The sequence below is a fragment of the Malaclemys terrapin genome, chromosome 5 (genome assembly GCF_027887155.1).
Source record: "Malaclemys terrapin pileata isolate rMalTer1 chromosome 5, rMalTer1.hap1, whole genome shotgun sequence".
In the NCBI taxonomy this organism is placed as follows: Eukaryota; Metazoa; Chordata; order Testudines; family Emydidae; genus Malaclemys; species Malaclemys terrapin.
Genome location: NC_071509.1, coordinates 89,014,842 through 89,037,535, shown reverse-complemented (window position 1 = coordinate 89,037,535; position 22,694 = coordinate 89,014,842). Strand labels below are relative to the sequence as shown.

At 41.8% G+C, this 22,694-nt stretch overlaps 2 protein-coding genes across 2 annotated transcripts in view; one reads left to right on the top strand and one right to left on the bottom strand.

The window, feature by feature from the left end:
* Positions 1-2,875, top strand: part of SMARCA5 (SWI/SNF related, matrix associated, actin dependent regulator of chromatin, subfamily a, member 5) — a 50,507-nt gene extending 47,632 nt beyond the window's left edge. Inside the window, exons 22-24 of the mRNA XM_054028900.1 lie at positions 89-301; positions 1,193-1,303; positions 2,590-2,875. Coding sequence (XP_053884875.1) covers positions 89-301; positions 1,193-1,303; positions 2,590-2,655 — 390 coding nt within the window. The 3' untranslated portion in view covers positions 2,656-2,875. The remainder of the gene's footprint in view (positions 1-88; positions 302-1,192; positions 1,304-2,589) is intronic.
* Positions 2,876-4,546: 1,671 nt separating this feature from the next.
* The window catches only part of FREM3 (FRAS1 related extracellular matrix 3), a 101,033-nt gene continuing 82,885 nt past the window's right edge, over positions 4,547-22,694 (bottom strand). The window contains exons 13-24 of the mRNA XM_054028899.1: positions 19,969-20,127; positions 18,000-18,303; positions 16,537-16,668; positions 14,538-14,869; positions 11,707-11,899; positions 10,810-10,914; positions 10,421-10,548; positions 9,504-9,638; positions 7,707-7,833; positions 6,115-6,302; positions 5,883-6,029; positions 4,547-5,042 (exon numbers count right to left, since the gene is read on the bottom strand). Coding sequence (XP_053884874.1) covers positions 4,563-5,042; positions 5,883-6,029; positions 6,115-6,302; positions 7,707-7,833; positions 9,504-9,638; positions 10,421-10,548; positions 10,810-10,914; positions 11,707-11,899; positions 14,538-14,869; positions 16,537-16,668; positions 18,000-18,303; positions 19,969-20,127 — 2,430 coding nt within the window. The 3' untranslated portion in view covers positions 4,547-4,562. The remainder of the gene's footprint in view (positions 5,043-5,882; positions 6,030-6,114; positions 6,303-7,706; positions 7,834-9,503; positions 9,639-10,420; positions 10,549-10,809; positions 10,915-11,706; positions 11,900-14,537; positions 14,870-16,536; positions 16,669-17,999; positions 18,304-19,968; positions 20,128-22,694) is intronic.

Sequence of the window (22,694 nt, the reverse complement as noted above, 5' to 3'; positions counted from 1 at the left end):
TGTGGTCCAGAGCTTAATATGAAACATTGGTCTCTAATCTAAGTTGTTTCTTAATTTTGTGTACTCAAATATTGTCTCTTTCCCTTAGATTGGCAGGTATAAAGCACCTTTCCACCAGTTGAGAATATCGTATGGTACTAACAAAGGGAAGAATTATACAGAGGAGGAGGATCGCTTTCTAATCTGTATGCTTCACAAGTTAGGATTTGATAAAGAAAATGTTTATGATGAATTAAGACAGTGTATTCGAAACTCTCCCCAGTTCAGATTTGACTGGTTCCTCAAGTCCAGAACTGCAATGGTATGTGTTGGTTTGGATCTGTTTGTTTGTTGTTTTTATTCACAAGACATTCTCATCCACATAATTTTTATATTTGTCAGTTCTAGTTTAAAAACGGTGTACAAACGATACAAGGGAGAGAACATTTTCATGGCAGGGTTTTTAATGGCCTTTAAATATGTAGGTTCCTATAGAGAAGAAATAGTGGGCAGAGGGCAAGTGAGGTAGTCTGAGGTGCATGATGAATTCAAATGGCTACAAAGCTCATCAGCATGTGATGAGGTATGTCTGTGTGCGTGTAGATATATATATATAAAATGTTTTCACAATTGAAAATCGATGAATGAAGTTTAGGCTTTTGGTTGTATGCAGCATCTGTAACTTAATCCTGATTCCTTTTTAATCTTACTAATAGTTTTGATTGTAGAACTGTGTAAAACAAACTCGTTACTGCACATGTTTTGAGACTTTAATATAGACTTGTTTGGTACAGAATGTCTCTTTAGAATATAGGATCTTTAATGTCAAAGCTGAAAATTAAAGCATAAACACTTAATATTGAAAGGGTTTGATTTGGTTTGGTTTTAAACCAGCAAATAGAGGTAATTTTGGAATAAATAAATGGGAGTTTTTGACTCAACAAGGTTTGAATGAAATCTACTGTGGTGTATTTTTGTTTTGAGACTGGATTAAATGCTAAATTACTACTCTAGACTTTGCACTGTTAAATACAGAAGTCTGTTAAAACATTGGCATAAGTAACAACTAAAATAGCACTAAGGTCTTGAATTTGCGTGTTTATAAAATTTTACAGTCTTCCCCCCCGTGTATAATTAATGTGAAAAACCATTTGCTTGAAGATAGGTACTATATAGGTGAAGTAATCAAATGGCTATCTTGTGTGTAATGTAGGAGCTACAGAGGAGATGCAATACTTTAATTACTTTGATTGAAAGAGAAAACATGGAATTGGAAGAAAAGGAGAAGGCAGAGAAGAAGAAACGTGGACCAAAGCCTTCTTCAGTGAGTTTTCATGCATCTTAAATCTGTGTTCAAATGCTTTGGTGAAGAAAATTACCTAGTTATAGGCTGCATCTCTGGGTGTCTAAGTAGTATTGGGTACTTACCAAGTGTCTGGAAAATAGTGACACTTCTCAAAAGTGGTGTCTAAAGGGTCATTCTAAGGATCCATCTACTTATCAAATTTTACAAACCAGTGTGCCTGAAAGCTAGGCTCCTAAAGCCCTAATTTTGCCCCTAAATAAGTGAATTGATTTTTTTCAGAGGGCATAGCTTTTTATTTTGAGCACTTGGATTTGAAAATCTTAGCTTAGTTTTCTAACTACAGACCTGGAAACACAACCTGGGATCTGAAAAACAGAGCTCTTTTAATTTCTTGCATCAGAGACAATAGAGCCTGCAATCAAAACTTGATTGACAGTTTTACGGATTCATAAAACAGAATAAAATCCAGACTCATTTTCCTGTGTTTATATGTGGTTTGCAGTGTTTTGCTGTATTTTAGACTTGAAATGAATTAGACTCACAGGAAGCAGATGCTAAGAAAAAAAATTGCCATTTTAACTTGATAACCATTCTTTGCCCATTTCTGTGCTAAGAAATGCAAGTGAAAATGTTCTTTGCTTTTTTGCATTGTTTCCAAATTGGTTTAGCCACCTCACTGTAGCTTGTACAAAAATATGGTGAAGATTTGATTGGCAGATATCTGCCAAGAGTAGAACACCCCCACCCCCACCCCCCCAATACATTACATTAGATTTGAATTTAAAATGTGAGTTCTATCTAGGGTATAGTTCAACAAGATAATTCTGACCTGCCATAACAAACTGATTCCACATTAAAGAGCTGTAGGCCTCTTATCCCTGATAACATTCACTTATTTAAAATAAGTGGTTGAAGGCAACAGCTCATTGAGTAGGGAAATAGCCATGGGATATGCTTTACACACAGTTAATGGGTATTCACTTCTGGGAAAAAATAAGTGTGCATGTTCTGTAAAGTCCCTAGCTCTTTCTGCTAAGTAGAGGAAAGCCTCAGAGCTCTCAGCTCTACTAGAGATTGACCAGGGTTATCTGAACAGTTTAATGTCCTTGCAAAATAAGGGTTGTCTAACTCTTTGAGTTTAAAACAAATGGCTGTGCTCCATGGGTACTGGCCAAGCAAACAGTTAACTTGAACCCATTTTTAACATTGTGTAATGTTTAATCTCCAAATATGTGGGTAGTTTTGTTATGGTGAGCAAATTTTAGGGAGAATAAAGTAATGACCCATATGTCTATATCTTACAGGCACAAAAGCGTAAAATGGATGGTACTCCTGATGGTCGAGGCAGGAAAAAGAAGTTAAAGCTGTGAATGCTGCATTTTTGTAATCACTAAATTTTAAAAAGTAGTTCTTTAATTTACGGGTCTTCATAAGATGTACTGTACAATGCTCAACTATTATGTCATTAAAGGACATCAGGTTCATCTGTTTACTGAACTAGAAACATAGTACTTAATGTAGTTTCACTTTTTTAAATGCAACAGCTGTGCTGAATTTTTTTTACCATTAAAGTAATAAAATAGGCTTCATTTATTAATAAAAGGCTTCAGTTGACTTTTTCTTTTAAAGAGCTCAAGCTGAAAGCTTGTGAATGTTTGAGAACTCCTGGTTTATTTAGAGTCATGTAACTTCAAATTTGGTTCACTTTAAACAAATCTTAATTGCAAGAGGGTTTTGTGGATATTTCTCCCTCTTTTGACTGACATGTGTGGTAATTGGAGCAACTGCTTACATGTCGATTTAGCTCTCTTGAACAGAGTAAGTGGAGTGTCCAGCAACTTTTGTAGACCTCCAGGTTTTTTCCTGACCTGCTACTTATTTATAGATCACTACCAACAGATGCTGTTTGTTCACTAATTCCTCTAGCTTTTAGAGTAGTCTCAAAAAGTGGTGATATAAGTGTAACTACAGTGTTCTGCTTTGCCCTAACACATTGCCTGATTAGTGATAAAGCTGGATATCTATAATAAATTCCAATATATGGATTAACCCAAAATTAAAAAGCTCATCTCTCAAGCTAGAGAGAGAAATTCAACAAGGTAACCTTACTTCCACTAGCTCTGTACTCCACTGAAATTAATAGTATGACAACAGCCTTAGCTAGGAATATGTATATAGGCAGCTTTCAGTAAGTCAAGACACAATCCCTTGTTTTTTCCATGTAGTTTTAACTTGACTTGGTTTATTGCCTCATCATAGAGTCCCCTCTTTCAGCCAAAGGTAGGAAACTAACTTTGTTTCGGGGGGAAGGGGGAGGACACAGGCATTTCCCAAAGCACCATTAGGCTAGTGTAGGATTTACTCAGCTTAATTACACAGATGTGACTTTCAGCATCTAGTAAACAAGTCAAGAGGTGGAATTCCCCCCATCTTCCTCCTTGACCTATGACTGTGCATATAGGAGCTTATAATTTACTGTAATCACTCAAATTTAAAAAGTGAATTCAAAGCAGTCTGTAGTAGTAATTGCCTAGATCAATGACACATTCCCATGTACAATCTAAAATAGTTATGGAGCAGTATCATGTTTGTAGTAAGTATTCTTCATTACCCTGAGAGTACTGTTCCTTTAAATTACTAACATAAGCAAAGACTGTAAATATTAAAGTACTGTATACTATTTTTCAAGTGGGTGAGGGTATGGTCCTATAACTTGTTGGCTACACAAATGTAGAACAAAAATTCTTCTTTGATAACAGCACGAGAGTCCAATAATTCTGATCTTCCCCCAGGTCTCACTAGCAGATTTGTTTGGCACTGACATCCCTATTAGGACGTGAGAGGAGAATTTATTGATTTTCTTCCACAGCGATGTATGAAATTTTCACTATACATACTACTGTTTTTCTTTTCACAAAAATAAATCTATACAATAGCAACTAAACCTCAATTTCCCTTTAAAGAACATCAGGTTTACATAGTGGCTATAAAAGGTACATACACGGTTCTTAAAAGCAAATGCTGGTTTAAAAAACACTAAGGTGTCCCAGTGTCACCTCTTGTTTCTGAAAAATGGTTTTGAACTCTAAATCAGTCATTCATATTTGAACCTAATACACATCTGCTGGGCCACTTCTGTTTTTTAGTAGTAATATGACCCAACCATAGCAGGCAATTTCATGTCTGTGCAAAGTAGGCAGCCAGACAGACCTGAGTTTTTGCTTTTGCAATTAAATGACATCTTAGAAGAATTGAGAACTCAGTTTTGAGACGCCCCTTACACTTCAGAACTGTCACTGCTGCTGGAGTCGGTGACAGATGATTTCCTCTTTCTATGAGAGGGCTGTCCCCTCTGCTTCAGCAGAAATATGACGACTACCACAGTGCCTATCAGAAGCAGCAGCCCACCTGCCCCTCCCAGAACAGGCAAAAGGCTGTTTTCAGAATCTCTACCAGTGATTTCCAATACTGGCCTTTGATAGGGCTCACCTGGCAGGAACTGATCATTCTGGGTGATTTTACTGGAATGGTAGAGGGCTATATGCTGAATATTTGTGCCCCTGTTTTTATTTGTTGCAATGTCTTGGGCAATAGTGGGGCCATCATCAGGATTGGCTCTCCGACTGCGCTTCAGGTTCCTGGTGCTGCTGAGTGTCTGGTGATGCTCTAGGCTTCTTTTGCCTATGCCTCGGTTAGCATTCTCTCTTGACCTAACCATGTAAATTGTATGAATGTACCACTCTCGTCCTGCTGCTACCTTTGAACAGAACAAAAAAACCCTCTTTACTATAAATTGAAATCACAAGATGATAAACAGTAACTTGAAAGCTGTGCAGAGCCCTCTGGGCACAGACATTGCAAGTAAAAGTACTTTTTCCAGTTGCTAATACCTTCAAACCAGGTTCTTCAAATTTTACTTCTCTATAAAAGCATCTCTAGGTTAAGCTTAGTAACACCATTGGCTCTAGTTTCTGCTCCCAGTCACAAAGCCATGCAATCTCATTGCTTTCAGCAGTGTGCACCCAGATAGCTCAAACTTAGGGCTTGTCTACAGTATGCCATAGCACGAGTTGTAGAGCACCCCAAAATACTGTCCTGTAACTGCCTTGTGTGGACACTGAACTCAAAGGTACTTAGTTTGCTTTAATGCAGTCGTCTTTCCAACAGGACCATGTTAACGTGAACCAGGTACCTTTTTATGCCAGCAGCATCCACACAGGGTAGTTACAGCGCAACATTTTGATGTGCTTTGGAATTCACCCTCCCTATTGTCTACACTGTGCCACAGCACAGACCATGCTGATGATACACAAGAAGAAACAAAATCTAGCTCCCTCTCTTTCCTGTGCTGAATCTACATGACTAGCAGTAAGTAAAAAGCAGTACAAATGACTATAAAATGCACCCAGAGAGCTGATCCATTGAGTAAGAAGGTAGAAAGCTACAATTTTTTAAAATGGCTAATTCATACAAGCAAAATATTGAAAAGCGCTTATGAGGCGGGAGAGGAAGCACCAATGTAGTCCATGATAAGAAGTGGAGAGAATATCCTTTTCTCATGAGTAGCTTTTTGTACAACAAATACCTGAGAACTTACCTGGAAGAGAGGAGAGGCTGACAGGCTGAAACCATCCGAACCAGGCTGCTTTACTAACGGAAAAGCATCTGCATGATCAATAGCTAATTTAGCGTGAAACTTCACATTTCCAAACACTTCTGCCTGCGTCTCAGGTTGAGCTTTATCCTGGGGGAGTGAATAGAACATTGCCAGATTGCTATTTTCAAGCTTTATTTCTAAATTACTCTGTGTGAACTAACCCTTTACATACCAGGATCTTGAATCTGTACAATAAGCTAGGTGAGTCAGCCAGGCATCCGTATTCCGTATTATCTGGACTGTATTTGGGCACATATCCATCAGCCCCAGTGCACAGAAACACCTTCTCAATGTTACAAATGAAAGAGTCTCCTAAATTCTGAACAGGGTCCACCATCACTCGGCCATAAATTTCAGACCCTAATAAAGCAAATTAAACACAAAGTAATTCATTTCATGTTGTACAAACAATGGTACATAATAAAACCAATGCAATGAGACCTATGGCTGTGTAGTCCGGAAATGATCATGTTAAGGTCTCAATTGCCTGTATGCATGTAGTTGAATATAGTACCTTTATTACTGATTTAGCACTGGCTACTAATCTGCACTAGTTACTGCATTGTAAACAGTGTTTCCTGGGAAAGCAGACTTTTCCCCCCCCTTCTCACTAGGGGGCAACCGATAGCCACATAAAGAGGTATCCAACATGATAGCTATTATGCTCAAGTAACAAACTACTGATCTATGCAGTGTTCATGGGTGGCAGGTTTGTAGACATTTTGGTGGTGCCCAGAACCTGCCCCTCCCAACTCCCTAAGGCTCTGGGAGGGAGTTTGGGGTGCAGGCTCCGGGCTGGGGCAGAGGGTGGGGTGAGGGGTGCAGGCACTGGACTGGGGGCGTAGGAGGGGGTGAGGGGTGCAGGCTCTGGGTGGGAGTTTGTGGGAAATAGGGGGTGCAGGGGTGAGGGCTGTGGGACTGAGGATGAGGGGTTTGGGGTGTGGAAGGGGGCTCAGGGCTAGGGCAGAGGGTTGGGGTGTGGGCTGAGGATGAGGGATTCATGATGCAGGAGGGGGCTGAGGGCTCTGGCTGGGGATGAGGGATTTGGAGGAGTGTTGGAGAGGCTCAGGGCTAGGGCAGATATTAGAGAGACAAGGAGAGTGAGGTAATATCTTGAAATGGATCAACCTCTGTTGGTGAGAGAGACAAGCTTTTGAGCTTATACAGAGCTGGTCCAATACAAGATATTACCTCACCCCCTAGTCTCTCTAACAGACTGATCTAGCAGACTATCTTGGTTTCACAAGGAGGTCTTGTGTTGGAGACCAGTTCCGTACATAACGACTTGTGCTGTAATGTTGGTATAACTGAACTTTATTATGAATCCCTGAAGCACATCCAGAACTCCAGTCAGTGCACAATGTGAAAGTAGGTAATGTGTGCTCAAATCTTTGGCCTCCTGTTTCTGGTTGCAATTCAGTGTGGTGGTGACTGTTACGGGTGAGGCTCTCAGTTACTTGAAGGAATGAGCTGTACTTTTCTGGTGGTAGGATCTTCCCAATTAAGAGGCCCCATCTGTTTTTCATTTGCTCACACTAGAGCTACAGTCTAACAACATTCAGGGCAAGAATCATTTGTTTTGTTTAGCCTTTGATAAACATTTAGAAATCCCACACCCACCACACAGATGCCTCTGTAATAGGTGTTATAGAAACGAGTAAAAGAAACGTTCCATTATTGTTAAAAGTAGTTCTATTTCCGTGTCCACAGCAGATTAGCAATATTTAGTACAATGGGGTGCAGGCTACTAAAAGATATATTTACCTTCAGCAAATGCCACATCCATTCCTTCCCCAAATCCCATGGAGCCATTGGATATCCAGAGCTCCTTCTTGGACAGCAGTAACATTTGGGTATTAAGAGTGAACTCAGCCGCTACAGGGTCACTGACCTGAGGCAAAAAAAAAAAAAAAAAAAAGCAGCTCTGAAATCTAGCTACAGTTTTACAAATGTCAGTGTTTACTGCAGATTCCGTGATGTTCAGCTAATCGGATCACTCAATACTCTGTACATCTCAAATCCTAACATAAAATTAATACATGCAGGGTTGCTGTACAGGATATAATGGGATAAAATCATCATTTAAGAGCTGTATGAGTTCTGGCACTGGTCCCATGAATGATAATGTGTCGTGAAGAAGATCTGTGTAGCTTTAAAACCTCTCTTCCAGCCCATGTTCGTCTAGTGTGCACCTTGCCTCCACTTCTTCCTTCTGGGGCTACCACCCCGCTTCTCCTACGCCTGTTGAACCAGGTGGGGTGCCATCGATTCTAGGAGTCAGAGCATGACCAGTGAAGCTGGATTGATTACACTAACTCATTTCACATATGCCAAACAATCAATAATGACTTTTGGTCATATTCAAACTAACGACCTAATCTTCATGTGCCACAACCCAATCCCCTGAGTTATGTTCCTCCATGCATTAAATTATTAATTCAGGAAAAAAGCCAAACCCTACTGCTATAACCTTAATATTGCATATTTGCATAGGTCTGAAAATAATTCAGAATTATTCACCCAGCAACCCTAACCTCTTCTTTAGCACATAAATCATTGTACAAAGTGTTAACTTCCTCTATGTACCTCTATGAGTAATGACTATGCTACTGTGGAAGGCATATTTTTTAGTTTCTTGACCGTGTCTGCTTAGAGCCATAATGCTGATTTGGTACATTTTTTTCATTTAATTAATTAGCATATAATAAATAAGAGTCCTATTTACACTGACACAGATTTTTCAAAACTGGGTGCCTAAAATTAAGCATACAAATTCTTACTTAGGCACCAACGTTAGGGGCCTAATTTTTAAAAAGATGAGCACTCTGCAACTTCCATTGAAATCAATAGGTACTGTTGGATGTGTAGCATTTTTAAAAATCATGCACTAATTTAGGTGCCGACCTAAGGATTTACAAGCCTAAATTTAAGATGTTTGAAAATTACGGCCACACTGCAGTTTAGTGGGAAGACAAGTGCTCAGTTTTGCAATCCTCTTGCTTACCCTGCTACCTAGATGCTCCTTCTTTCAACCGAAAGGGAGAATCTGGTACACATAAGACATCCTATAAAACAACAGAGGTAATTCATGGGATGCTATATTAATTCATACCATTTAATTACTTTCATAAGCACAGGAATATTCTGATTTAAACAGGCACATGTCCGTGACAAATCTGAATGAAGTGTCAAATGTACAGGCCTGATTTGCGACTCCATTACAACCAGGATCACCTCAGTGTATTTCCATAAAATTAAGCGGAGTCTCAGCATTAAAAAAAGCTGGGGTTCTAATGCTACTTGTTATGAAAACAAATGATCTTATTTTCAGTCTGCTCAATTTCTAATATCCATGAACAGCTCTCATAAACATGGTGTAAAAATGATGAAGTAGTTTAGCCATAGGCTATAATAAATTGTGAAGGAAGCAAATGAAAAATATTAGTTTAATTGTCATGGCACAGTGTGAGATACACCTGACAAACACAGCTCTACAGCAATTTGAATGCACTAAGACAAGTAAGGCATTTAAATAGGTAACCTTCAATAAAAATGCTGTACCTGTTGGAATCTGATATCCACTTCAAAAATGACTGGTTCCCATGGGTTACAGATGATAGGAAGGGTATATTCCTGGTTGGGTGCAGCAGTACATGGGATACATTTTACAGTGTAAGTACCAGAATAGTCTCGTACCTAGCACACACACACACAAAATATCCACAATATTAGAAAGCAAACCCTTCTCCATAATCTCTGAACAACCAGAGCTTCAGTTCAAAATACAGGGCACTGCCACTACCTTTATTGTAATCCTTCAGTCTAAACAGCATGTATATTAAAAAGCATAGATCTTCTATCTATTATCTTCCTACTTAACAGTGTCATATGTACACAAGGACACCCAATTGTAAATACTTTTCTCAGAGAAGCAGGACAGTTCAATCAATAGGAGCCAGAACTGGGAGTCAGGAGACCCGAGTTCTAGTCTGAGCTTTGTAACTGACCTGCATATTGAAAGAGCTATTAAATAATTTCTTCTTTTCCATAATTTTCCTGTTTTAGCCAATCCAACTCTAGGCCACAGCCCACCTGCACAGATTACAATGTAGAATCAGGGCCATGATTGTACCTATTTACTTACATGACTCCCATTACTGTAGCATTAGATTTCTCTGGCAATGACTCCCTCTGGACAAGTCACTCAAACTCTGTCTTATCTTAGGCAAATCATTTACTCTTCTTTTCTCCCATCTGTATATTGGGGATAATAATCACCAGGGAGTTGTGATCATTCATTATGTAAAAGTAAAGCAGCTGGAAGCTGGCAAGCATTAAAATGATCATTTTTGTTATATCCTTGATCAAATCTATGTGAACAGACACTGATTGATTTTGTAGAACAGCTTTCATCGGAACAGAAGTAAATCCTGCATATTGCAGTCTCCCCAAATTCCCCACTCTGAATGGGAACTCACAGCAAAGTCTGAGCTAAAGCTCCACTGCTGCACAGGCTGGTGGAAGGTTGGCTCACTTCGTAACAGACTCAGTGTGAAGGTGAGGTCAGGATGGTCAGCAGACATCACCATTGATGACAGAGAAGTACCTGTAGAAGCAAAGGGTGAGTTACATCCTGGAAGGGATCAGCATCAATCGGCACACAGGGACAGAGGTAACAAGACAACACAAAGGAATCTCTGCCATCCCTGAAAAGAATGGTTTCAATTTCTTTCCCCCCCCCCCCCCAATCTGTTGAAACATGCTCTTTGTTCTAAAACACCTCCCTTCCGCTGAGAACAGAGAGTGCTACCGATGTCTGTCATGTCTCCTGGAGATACTGATCCAGGAGAAGAGACCAGGTACTTACCTGGGTGAGACATTACAAACTGTCCTCGGAACCGAATCTGAGTCCTGAAATTCACCACCAATCGCCCTTCATCATTGATTTGCATGCTGGTTGGGTAGAGGGAACCTAGACAGAAAAAAGCCATTGTGTCTACAGAGAATGGTTTTCGGTTTCCTTTTTGAAAGAAAGACTCTTTGCTAGTTTCAGTATTTGGAGAAATGAAATAGGTTGCTACGTTCTGGCACTCTCTGGATGATCTAAACCCTCCTGCATTATAGAACCTTACTGTGACAGATATTCAGACTAATTGACTTCAATAGAACCAAGGGTCTGCTCCACTGGGACAGATTCTGAGTTACATTGATATAAATCAGGGGTAACTCAACTGAAGTAAATGGAATTACACGGGTGTAAAAAAGTAGCAGTGGGAGTAGAATCAGATCCACTGAGTTTTTCTTCAAGCTTTACCACAAAGGCTTCTGGCTCAATTTCCAGTAGGATCCCTCTTTTGCTGGCACTCAACCATTTCCATTAACACAAGGGCTTGTCCATTGTTTTGTAAACCTACATCCATCCAGCACTCTAGGGGTTTACTCTCCTAAATATGGCCTCTGTTATCTATTTCTAAAATGGGGCTGCCTATTGTTTTTACTCATTCTGTGGTAGATTTAAAGGGATATATATTTGGGAAAACGTTTAAAATATCTAATTCAACAACATATGGAATTAAAAACAAACAACCTTATTCCTTGGGTATTTTAATAGTGGGAATTGGCCTTGATGCTGTTTTTTGTGTGATTCTCAAGGCCAGGAGGTGTCTTGATTAATCACACAAACTGCCATATGCTTCCCCCAGGAAGGAAGGGGGCCATGACGGGACAGAGTCTAAAAATAAGAAGGAAAGCAGCAAGAACTGACCTTGGAGCTCTGATTCCGGTGGGCTGCCTATGCCATCTTTCCACAGGATGGCGGTATCATATACAAAGGTGAGTCTCAGTTCAGACTGCAAGTCAAAGTGCTGCCAGCCACCAATGGCAGCAGGAGAATGAAAGATGTAGGAGACATAGAGGGGCACCCGCAGTATGACATAGGATTGCACCAGATTTAACACCTGAAAACCATTGGGGCAGAAGGTTACTGCACTCGTGTCTAATGCTGATAAGTTAGTTGCCAAACTTTCATTTTAACTTTCATTGTACTTTGCTAACCAAAAGAAAACACCTCATTCACTTTTATATCTTCAATTAGTCAAATGTATGGAAATGTCCCTTTTTTTTTTTTTGCAATTTGCATTGCTTACATTTCAGATCTTGCACACATTTTACTCGGTGTGTTTACAAATCTACTTTCCGCCATTGGGAGCGACTCCTAGTGCATGTCAAAGGAAGAGAGTTATGGTGCAGGCTGAAGCACATCAGCTCGGGCCACACATCTTGCAAGATACAAGACATGCTAGCATTGACCTGAGAGTTATTCCAAATGTTACAGTCGTTCTGGGCTATATAGACATATCCATTATGGAATTAGTACTCGCAAGCTCACCTTCACTAGTGAACTCTGGTACACTTCAGCCCAAGACTCTGGAAATGCACAAAGCTCTTCCTTAGTCAAAGCTCCTTTTCAAACTGACACAGCTGATGTTTTGTTTCTTTCAGAATTGATTACAAGTTACATGGTGTTAGAGATGGGCTGCATGAAAATACAGATTTGACAACCACATTCTTTTGGGGCATTGAAAAACAGAACGTGGATCGAGAACCCAATTTTGCAAATGGCACCTGTCTTTATAGTATATTGAACCAAAATTCCAGACTGGAGTCTCTTCTCTGTTTTATCCATGATGTGGTTGGAGTGGGAGAGTCTATAGCTATACATACATACATACATACATACACACACACACACACACACACACAATTATGACAGAAACAAATGCTCCCATCATCTTGGTAACAATGAAGAACCCCAACACAGGAGAATGAACCATGTGTTGTAATCAGAGCCTGATTCAGGGAATATAGAGCCAGAGATGCTCTGAGGACCTTAGCATCATATATTAAATGACATTATGAGTGGCCAGGGGACTTTTCATTTTCGGGGGGGGGGGGGGGGGGGAGGGGGAGGCGCCTCAAGCTCTAGTCCCATTGGACTTTTCATTATGGTGACTGATTATAATGGAACTCAATTATATCAAGGCCTTTTCTAAACCACCACTGGGTGCAGTTGCTGGCACGTCTGGCCTTTGTTGGACATTCTAGTGACTCATACATAATAAAGTCTGGGATCATGGCTGGTTATGCTCAGGAAAGTGAATGTGTGCGCTCGTGTGGTGGTTTTTTGTTTTTAATTCCCCAGCATCCAGGCCTCTGGCTATGTTCTGTCACCTGTCTGGCAGCACTACCAAGGTGCAGTCATTGCTAAAATGACTGAGCACTGTGACTCTGTCAATAATTAGAACTCCCAATTTAGGAATGGCTGACGGGGTGCCTTTCCTTTCCATAGCAAACAAGCACACAAGAGAGTTATGAGGCTTCTGACAATATGTTATGTATATATTGTCGACAGGGCCAAATTCTGCCTTTGTTTGCATCAGTGTAGCAATTAAAGATAATTTGGCTGATATTGTGTGTGCGTACACACTTGGAAGAAGAAATATTTTGGGTCAACAAAAAGAGCTGAAGTCTATAAGCACATTCACACCCAGGTTAGGAGCAGCAGCCAACAGGAATCACACATGGCTGTGTATGTGTAAAACCCACACTGAAAAATGAATCATGGCAGCATGCAGAGGTACAGTGCCCAACAGTACTGCTCCCACCTAGTAATAAAATAAATAATACCACCACCTAGCTCTTGTGTTGTTTTTCATCAATAGATCTCAAAGTGCTTTTTAATGTATTTAAAACGGTGGGGAAAAGAAAATAAACAGCACAGAAACTCTTATAAAGGAGCAGTTGTTTTAAAACCAGATCTTGTCTCACTTCCTAGTTAGGTTGGTTGTCAGGGTTTACTAATGAACAGATCACTGCTTTTATTTAAGCCAGGAAAGAGTAGCATTCTATTAGAAGTCAGAGAGGAGTGAGATGGCTCTTCTACTTTTCATCTCTCTCTTTATTTCCTCCTTATACTACTTCAGACAAAAATCTAGAAAGGGGATTTGTGGTTATGCAAATAATCACAATGGCTATACTGGGCTAAATCTGCCAGTCCAACTGAGCTGCTTTCAGTACAGTATTGGTGGAAGGAATATAAAGGAAACCAGAAATCAGAAGGGTACAAGGCGAGCTGGCCACACTCCCTACACCAGGTGTCAGGACATGCCATTATCCAGCTGGATGCCAGCTTGCAATTTCCAACTGATTGGTGCAAAGCAACCAGACTGGTAGCCAGGATCTGGCCCACTGTCTCTTCCCAGTAGTATTTCAGCAGAAGTTGAGGGTACTCAGCACTTCACTGGATTAGCCATTAGTGAGGAGACTAATTTAATGAGTGGAGCAACTGATGAAAAAGCTATTTATCAACAAATGAAATACAGAAAACTGAAAGGGTTCTGGGGACTTCTGAATGTCTCTAAATGGTTCTAAAAGGAACTGTGCCCAGGACATCTGAATCTTTCTTGTGAGAATTTGTATCAAGTGATCTGTATAGTGGCTAATGCTTTTCTTATTTATTTTATAAGTGTTTCTTGCTTGGACTTGGTTCTTCAACATTTCTGTCTCTGAGGCAAGCGCTTCCGCAGTGACACATACCTGGCCATCTGTGCCAATGGAGCCCCCGCAGTCAGTCAGTAGTTCAGACATAGCATAGTAGCTGTTGAACTCCCAGAGGCAGGCCTCCAGGTTGAGGTTACGATAGAAACGCAAGGTCTTAGTAGATCGCAGAGAGTTGCTGTACTGGTAGGGTAAAGTTTCCCCAATCACTTCAGGGTTCTTGGTTTCATCTGTAATAAAACCATGTTTGGTCTGGATCTCATTATAATCCAGTAGGTTGGAGCACTTGTGGTTGCCCACACGAGTGCCATCAGGGCTAAGAGTCAGCTCGAAGTTGGATAACGGATGAGTTGAGATGACAGGCAGCATTCCTGAAACACAATGCACACAGTCCAATTAGCATTCTCAGCTGAAGAGACTGACTGGTCAAATGTTCTAAGCATCTTGCAAATATACTAACAATGCTGACATCATAAATGGGGTAGGGAAAACTTCATCATTCTGCTACATGGGAACATTCTGAGGCTCCAAGGCCATATGTATACTTCTGTATGTTTGTGAGTATGGAGACAGCATGTATGTCATGAATTCACCATGTTGTTCCAGAAGTAGTTTCACTATGGACTATGAGTATGTGAAGTATGCTATGTATATTAGCTGTGACTGTTTCAGGTGATCTTTTTTTTGGTGACTCACTATTTCTTGTCTATCAATGACCCTGAGTACAAAATCTATTGCTGACAGCAAACTTTACATTTCGGAAAAATTTGGCTTTGGCTGTTAAAGGGTTAAATGCAGATGTCCCTGCAACTGCCTAGGTACCCAGTCCCTGGCACTGTAGCAGTATAGCAATAATACCGAGAATTGCATGGAAACCTTGTTCATACTAGGAAATGGAAACATTGCTGACCATAGTTTTTTCAGCAGTGCTTCAACCATGTACTGGTACTGAAAAGGTTTTAGGCCTGAATGTATAGCAGACAAAGACATTTTGAACAGTTTCACTGAGTATTACCGAGACTCAAATATGCTTCCTACAATGGTATTGGAAATGATTTTGTCTTGTGAAGGCTAATGCCTACATTGTGGCTGAAAACCATTTTCAGCAATGGCTCAGTTTCCTAACAGAGACCAATCTAGATAGGGTGTCCCTTGAACAAATGAAAGCAATTTCCATGGCAAACCTCTGTTCTGCAAACATAAGAGGTAAAGGCCTTGTCTATACTTTGAACCATGTAACTGTGTTACAAAACATTTAACACACATGGTTCTACTAGACCCACATAACAACTCCCTGTTCAAAGATGGCTGTCAACCACATTTTTCACCAATCATTCCAACCAGGCAGTTGCTAGCAGAGTTCTAACACACTGGTTTTTAGACCCATGATAGCCCAAACTGCAGCAGCAGTTTCTAAACATGGGTTGATTCTCCTCTCATCTTGCTGTAAGTCAGGAATAATTCTGTTGAGGTCAGTGGAGTTACACCAGTGTAAATGAGAGGAGAATCTAGCCCACTGTGGGTATGTCTACACTGCAATAAAACACCTGTGGCTGTCCCAAGTCAGTGGACTTGGGCTTGGGCTGCAGGGTTATAAAATGGAAGTGTAAAGGTTCAGCCTGAACCCGAATGTCCACACTGCAATGTTATAGTCCTGCAGCCTGTGCTGCACAAGCCAGAGTCAGCTGACACAGGCCAGCCACAGGTATTTTATTGCTGTGTAGACACAGCCTGTGTGTAACAAGATTTTTGTAATATTTTCCGTTTCAGATGCAAAGGCTGTAACAGGGTTTAAAAACAGATTTAAACAAAGCATGTTCCATAGTGTGGACAGGACCTAATGTATCACCACAGGGGAACACCTCTCCAACCAAGAGCCTACAGTGCTGTTTCTTTCAAGAAAAATCCCTCTGTCAGAAGCAATGCTAAAGTTTGCTATAAGGTGGGTACATGGCTTATGACTGCCACTTATCTGTGGCTGCTGGAGATAAAAGTCCAAGGCAGCATCTGATCACTTCTGTGACCTTTTGATGCTTACCATCCATATGAGGCGTTGTAACTGTTAATTTGACCAGGTTGGGGTAATCGGGATCATCTGGACCCGTGTAGCGAATCTTGGCTGAGAAAGGTTCTGCTCCAACCGTTCCTGGGATCCGAGGTTGACAAAGACCTGGGGGGAAGAAGAGATCACGAAGAGTCTGTTAAATTGCGACACACTGTCTAAACAAAAGCAAGGTCAGAGCTCGTTCTACATGTCTATAACAGGGCTGGATTAAGACAATGAGAGGCCCCGGCACACCATAATGTGGCACTCCTTGTGGCTCCAGCTCTACCCTCCTGTCCCTGTTGGAGCCCTGGCATTTGGGGTGGAGCCATGTATGTCCACTTGGAGTGGTGGTGGCAGGATGTCTCCCTCCCAGAGAGGCAGAAGCGGCAGCAAAGGCCTCCAATCCCCTAAATTGTCAGAGAGGAAAAGGTGTATACCACTATACCGCAGCAGCCAGGAGGTATCTAGGCATATGGTGGAGTGGTCCAAGCCTGCTCCACTCTTCTCCTCCTGCCACAGGGTAAGTATACACTGCAGCTGGAAGTGAGCCTCCCAACCCAAGTAGACAGACTCCCACTACTGGACGTGGCTACACTGGTGGAGGCTTGGGCTAGCCACCTGAACTTGGACCCAGGGGAGGTGGGGGAATCGGGTGGGTCTGAGCTCAGGTGTTTAGCCTTAGCCTCTGCCGGTGCAGCAATGACCACTCTGCTATTATAAGCATGCTAGCGTGAGCCCTGCTAATACAAATCTGTCCAATTGCGCATGGAGGCTCAGTCCTACCTGCAGTGGGGAAATACAGAGTCCTCTATACTGGGGTATTGCTGACAGAGTCCTTCAAAGTAATGGGTCTTGGAAATAACACCCCACTGAGATGCCTGGGGCTGTTCACACCATCAGAGCTATTGTTCCTGGCTCTCTGCAGACTCAGGCAGACCTCACTGCATCAGTTACACACACTTCCATGTTTTCAAGCTCTTCTTCCCACGCATCAGGCAGGGAAACTTACATGCTTTAAAAAACTGAAAACAGAGATTCTGATCTAATCAGTCACATAGTTCTTGAGGGGCTGAGGCCCTGGGCATGGGCCTACAGTGCCTATGCTCAAACCAGCCCTGGTCTATAGATATCTAAATGTTCCCATGTTCAGAGGTCCTTCAGTTCTTCTGAGCTGGCTTCACTGCTCTCTACTCATTGTCGGTAACTGTGCTGTTTTGATGTCTAAAATAGAAATATCTGTATTTGCTGTACATACATATAAAGTGAAAAGCAGAGGACACATTCAGGATCCTGCTGTTTGGTTCACTAGAAAGAGATGCCAAATAAATGAATCATTGTCTCCATTCCACCCCCGCCCCCAATATCAGTGACACCTGAGTTATGGGTAGACACGAAATGCTGACATTACAGGTTTGGTGTGGCACCTGCCTTTCATTCAACACGTTACCACATACCGTCTTCTCTGTTCACTGTGTAAATAGGGCTCAGCAGTTCCAGACCCACATCACCATTGGCACTGACAGCCCGTGCTGCACACTGGACCCTTGATCCAGCCTGGAAGTATATGGAGTCCAGGGAGATGGACTTGGTGTTGGTAAAGAAGGTGTTGGAGTCCACTTCCCGCATGGGGCTGGTGACACCGTCACTGCCACTCGGAGCACTGACAAGCCAGCGGTACAGGGTCAGAGTGTCATTGATGTTTTCAGCAGCGCAGAGACCCCCAGTCTTGTCATAGTCTGAATACTTGGGATTACATGCCTGCAGGTCAACAGACACACAAAATATACAACTTTATCTCGTTGCCTGTGTGCTATGGAAAAGCTAACAATTAATTGCTGTTCTAACACAATCTTCTGGTAAAGTTTCAGTACTTAACACCTTTTTACAGTTAGAGTGCTCTATCACATAACTCAATTGAGGAGACAGGAGCGAAGGTCTGGGACTTCAAAATTTAAGAAGAGGAAGTGTGGAAAACTCTTCAATTTTTCATGTACTTGTTAACCGCATCTCCCTTTGCTGCGCAACCTTGGAAGGTAATGGGAGCTACACGTGTTCAGCATTTCTGAAAATCAGGCCACTTATTTGTGCGTCTAAAGATGGAGTTGGGTGCTTGGCTTTAGGCATCCAGGTTTGAAAACTCTGGTCGTAATCTCTCTGCATCTTCATTCCTAATCAGTAAAATAAGGGGACTGATACTTAGGCCTTATCTATACTTATGGTGGTCTGCAGGTCTGAGTGACTACACGTCACAGTGAAAGGCAGGCTGTGTCCACACTTGTCACTGTGGTATGTAGCTACATGCAGCAGTGAAAGGCTCCATAAAGATGGAAGCAACAGGAAAAGGTTCTGGCCACAGGGGGAAGCAACAGGATACTTCACTAAAAATAGCAGTGTAGACGTTGGAGGCACTGCTTGGGTGTGTCTGGAGCTGTGGAGGGTGGGAGTTCAGGCATGAAGGGCCCTTTACTTACCTAAGCCATGCCTCACCATCTATACCTGCGCCAGCTGGGTGCGCAGTGTCTGTACTCTACACACCACTGTAAGTGTAGATGCACCTTTACATACCTAACTCACAGTGGTGTTGTGAGGCCTGAATGATTAAGCTTTGAGCTCTAATCCTGGTTCTGTGTGACCTTCCAATCTTAGTTTCCCTGATTTTACTTACCCACCTTTTCCCAAGGGCGTTGTGCAGAATACACCTCTACCTCAATATAACGCTGTCCTTGGGAGCCAAAAAATCTTACTGCGTTATATGTGAAACCATGTTATATCGAACTTCCTTTGATTCATCGGAGTGCTCAGCCCCGCTCCCTTGGAGCACTGCTTTACCGCGTTATATCCGAATTCGTGTTATATCGGGTCGCGTTATATAAGGGTAGAGGTGTACTAAATTAATGTCTGTACAGCACTTTGAACCGTAAACCACTATGTCAAGGACTAATCATTATTATTTTTATGTACAACAACATAGCTGCATTGCTGTTACCATGTTGGCAGGCGACCTTAAGAAAGCAGAAACTTCACTGGAGGCTTGATCCAACTGTATAGGTAACAAACTAATTTTCTGTGGGCTGCAAGTTCTTCCTAGGATTGCCCTTATAAAAAAATACTATAGCATTCATTCAGACCACTACACTGTACAACACGTGTAAATTACTACAACATCAGAGCCATTGCTGTAGAATATACTAAATAAGCATGTGCACACTTGGTGGCTTTTGTTTTTTTTAAATCATCGCTATGATTGCCAGGGCTTCCCAAGCTCACTCAGGTCTAACAGCAGCACATAGTAACTGTTTGCTACTTGTAGATCTTATCCAGGAGTACTTTTTTCTCTTTTTGCAGCCTGAAAAGCACCAAATGCCTTTTAGGCCATTAGTAAGTAGTATCGTTTAGATAAAACCATGCAGGAACAGTTCATACCGTTATACACACAATAGGGTAACCAGTAGGAGGATGTGGGTTCTCTTTGCTTTTAGAAGCGTCATCGTACACCAGGAGTGATACAACCTGGGGCACAGCTGGGAAAGTCACATCTGCAATGCTGTCCATTTCTTCGATGTACACAATGGCTTTGTTCATCTGAATTGTGAGAATGAAAAGGTTACTACTGCAACTGAAAACGGGGAAAAAGTAGTGATGCAGCTGGACTTCTGCCTCTGAAATTCATTTGGGTTTTTTTTCCCCCACAGAGTTTTCTTCAACTATTGCCCATTGATCCTGCCTATAAAAGGATCGTCTGATGTTAATCCCCGCCCCCCCCTCAAGCTTTGAGTCTCTCTGTAGAAGGTCCATTCACGCACAATTAACTATTAATCAATATCACACCACCCCTGTGCCTGTGAAGGGAAAGATAATGATTGGGAGCAAGAGTAAAGATTAATTCTAAATGCCATTGATGCCAACAGCTGCATGCGCATGAGTCAAAGTAAGTATAAGGTCCTGGGGGCAAGATTTTTTTTATAATGGGTGGTTAATGTTTGGCTCCTAAATCCACATTTGGGTTCCTAAATGAATTCAGCCTGATTTTCAGAGGTGTTTAGTATCTGATGCTTCAATTGATTTCAATAGTGCTTCTGGGTGCTGAACGCTTTTGAAAATCTGGCTGCTTAATTAGGTGCCTAAATACAGATTTAATACCTAATTTTAGGCTCCCAATTTTTAAAATCTTGGCCTACTTTGAGTTTACCTTGGTATCAGGATAGGAATGGTATAATGTATCCTAGGATTGTAGTATCTATTGCGATACATGCACACACTGTTATATATCCACATTACCCAGATATCTCTTGATGCCAATTGGCAAAGGGCACATAAAGGTTACAGGAATCCCCAGGGCCTGGTATTTATATTCTAGTTCCCAAAAGAGTGTCCTGCGAGGTCTCTAATGAAAGCTTGTGTCATACTGGGCATCAATAATCTCTGCAAAACGAGGGTACAGATGTTGTGGAAGGAGTTATGTCTATATATTGAAAATTATGTTCTTAAGGTCTGTGTCTAGGGACTGGTCACCAGCAAAGTGAAAAAAAAGGTCTTCTTTCAGGCAAGAAACGTTTATGTATCTGTCTGTTTACATGTAAATTAAATATTGTATGGTTCACAATACGTCTCCTCTCACCAGTCTGAACTGAATACTAGAGAGGGATTGTGAAATCTTCAAACAGAGTAAAGAAACAGGAAGAGGAAACAGTGGGAAGAGGGAACCCAGGTTTGAGATGCACCTCCAAGGGCTGTGCTGATATATTTAGGAGTTCAAAGATACACCCTGGCATCCTTAACTAGTCAGTAAATGGACAGCAAATTTGCTTAATGAAAAAAAGGGATCTCAACCAGACATGCTGGAGATGCTGAAAATGCTGGAGAGAACTTTGGGTGAGATAAGTTCATTTAGACAGAAGGATAGCTTGTTAGTTAAGCTTAGTCTCTAGGAAGCGTGTTATGATTTTGTTTGCTATATAACCATTTGTTTCCAATATTCTTACTCATTATCTCTCGAATCTCTGTCCTTGATAATTAACTTAGTCTTGTTTTCACTATAAATGTATCTAAAGTGCTGAGTGTTCAGCAGAGCTGTGTTCTAAGGTAAGCTGTGGTGTACTGAGAACAGTAAGCTAGTAATTCTGTGAGTATTCAGAGGACAAGGGGCTGGACACAACAGGGAATGCTCTGAGGACTCAGGAGTTGGTGTGTGCCTGTCGCTAACCCATACGGAGAGAGTGAGGCCTGCAAGGCAGTACGCGTTGCCAGAGGCTGGTGGTGTCAGGGAGCTGATCCACAGCAGGCACAGTCAAGACTTAATCGCACTAAGGGCACGTGGTGGTGAGATGCCTCATAACCCCAGGTAGCCCCAGGAAGTATCACAATATAGTTACAAAACAAGACGCTGTAAAAAGAGCTGAAGACAAATCCAGTCTCTAGAATACAGTCCAAGGAACCAGGACCCTTTGGGTTGCAATAGCCCCCACACTCACAGTGCTTCCCTTCTGCACTTCCATGGAGTAGAAAGGAATGGCCGGTGGCTCCAGATCATTACCCTGTTTGTCCCAGACCCACCTCAACCCCGTCCCCAAATCTCTGCCCATGGAGATTCAGAAGGAGTCTTTATGGAGCCCTACTCTGCAGTGCCGAGCAATATGGAACACTGCTCAGGACCCCCCAAAACTCCCTATCAGCACTGCAGAACTGCACTGTGTCTGTTGCATCCAGAGCTCTCCACACCATGCAGTTTGTCCTTTACAAGGAGTCTGATGGCTGAAGGGATTTCCGGGGCCATGGAATTCACTGTTTCCTGGGCCAATTTTCTAAGTTTGATACATGCATTTGTATCTAATTCATGTGCATCTGCACAGCTAGTTAGGGACCTAGCTGACCACGTGTAAGCACGAACACTGGACCGTCATGCATGTGTTGGCTATTTAAGCAACTAAATAGGCACACTGAAAATCTGAGGCTATAGCTACACTTAAGGCAGCATGTAGAGCACAGGAACTACATGTGTAGATACATGCAGCAGTGAAAGGCTCTGTTGGGGGAGGCAGCAGGGAAAGGCTCCAGCAGCTCTTTGTTGCTGGAGTCTTTTCCCACTCCCAGACCCCTTCACTATGGCAGGGAAAGGCAGATGGACATTGCTAAAAATAGCAGTTACATAT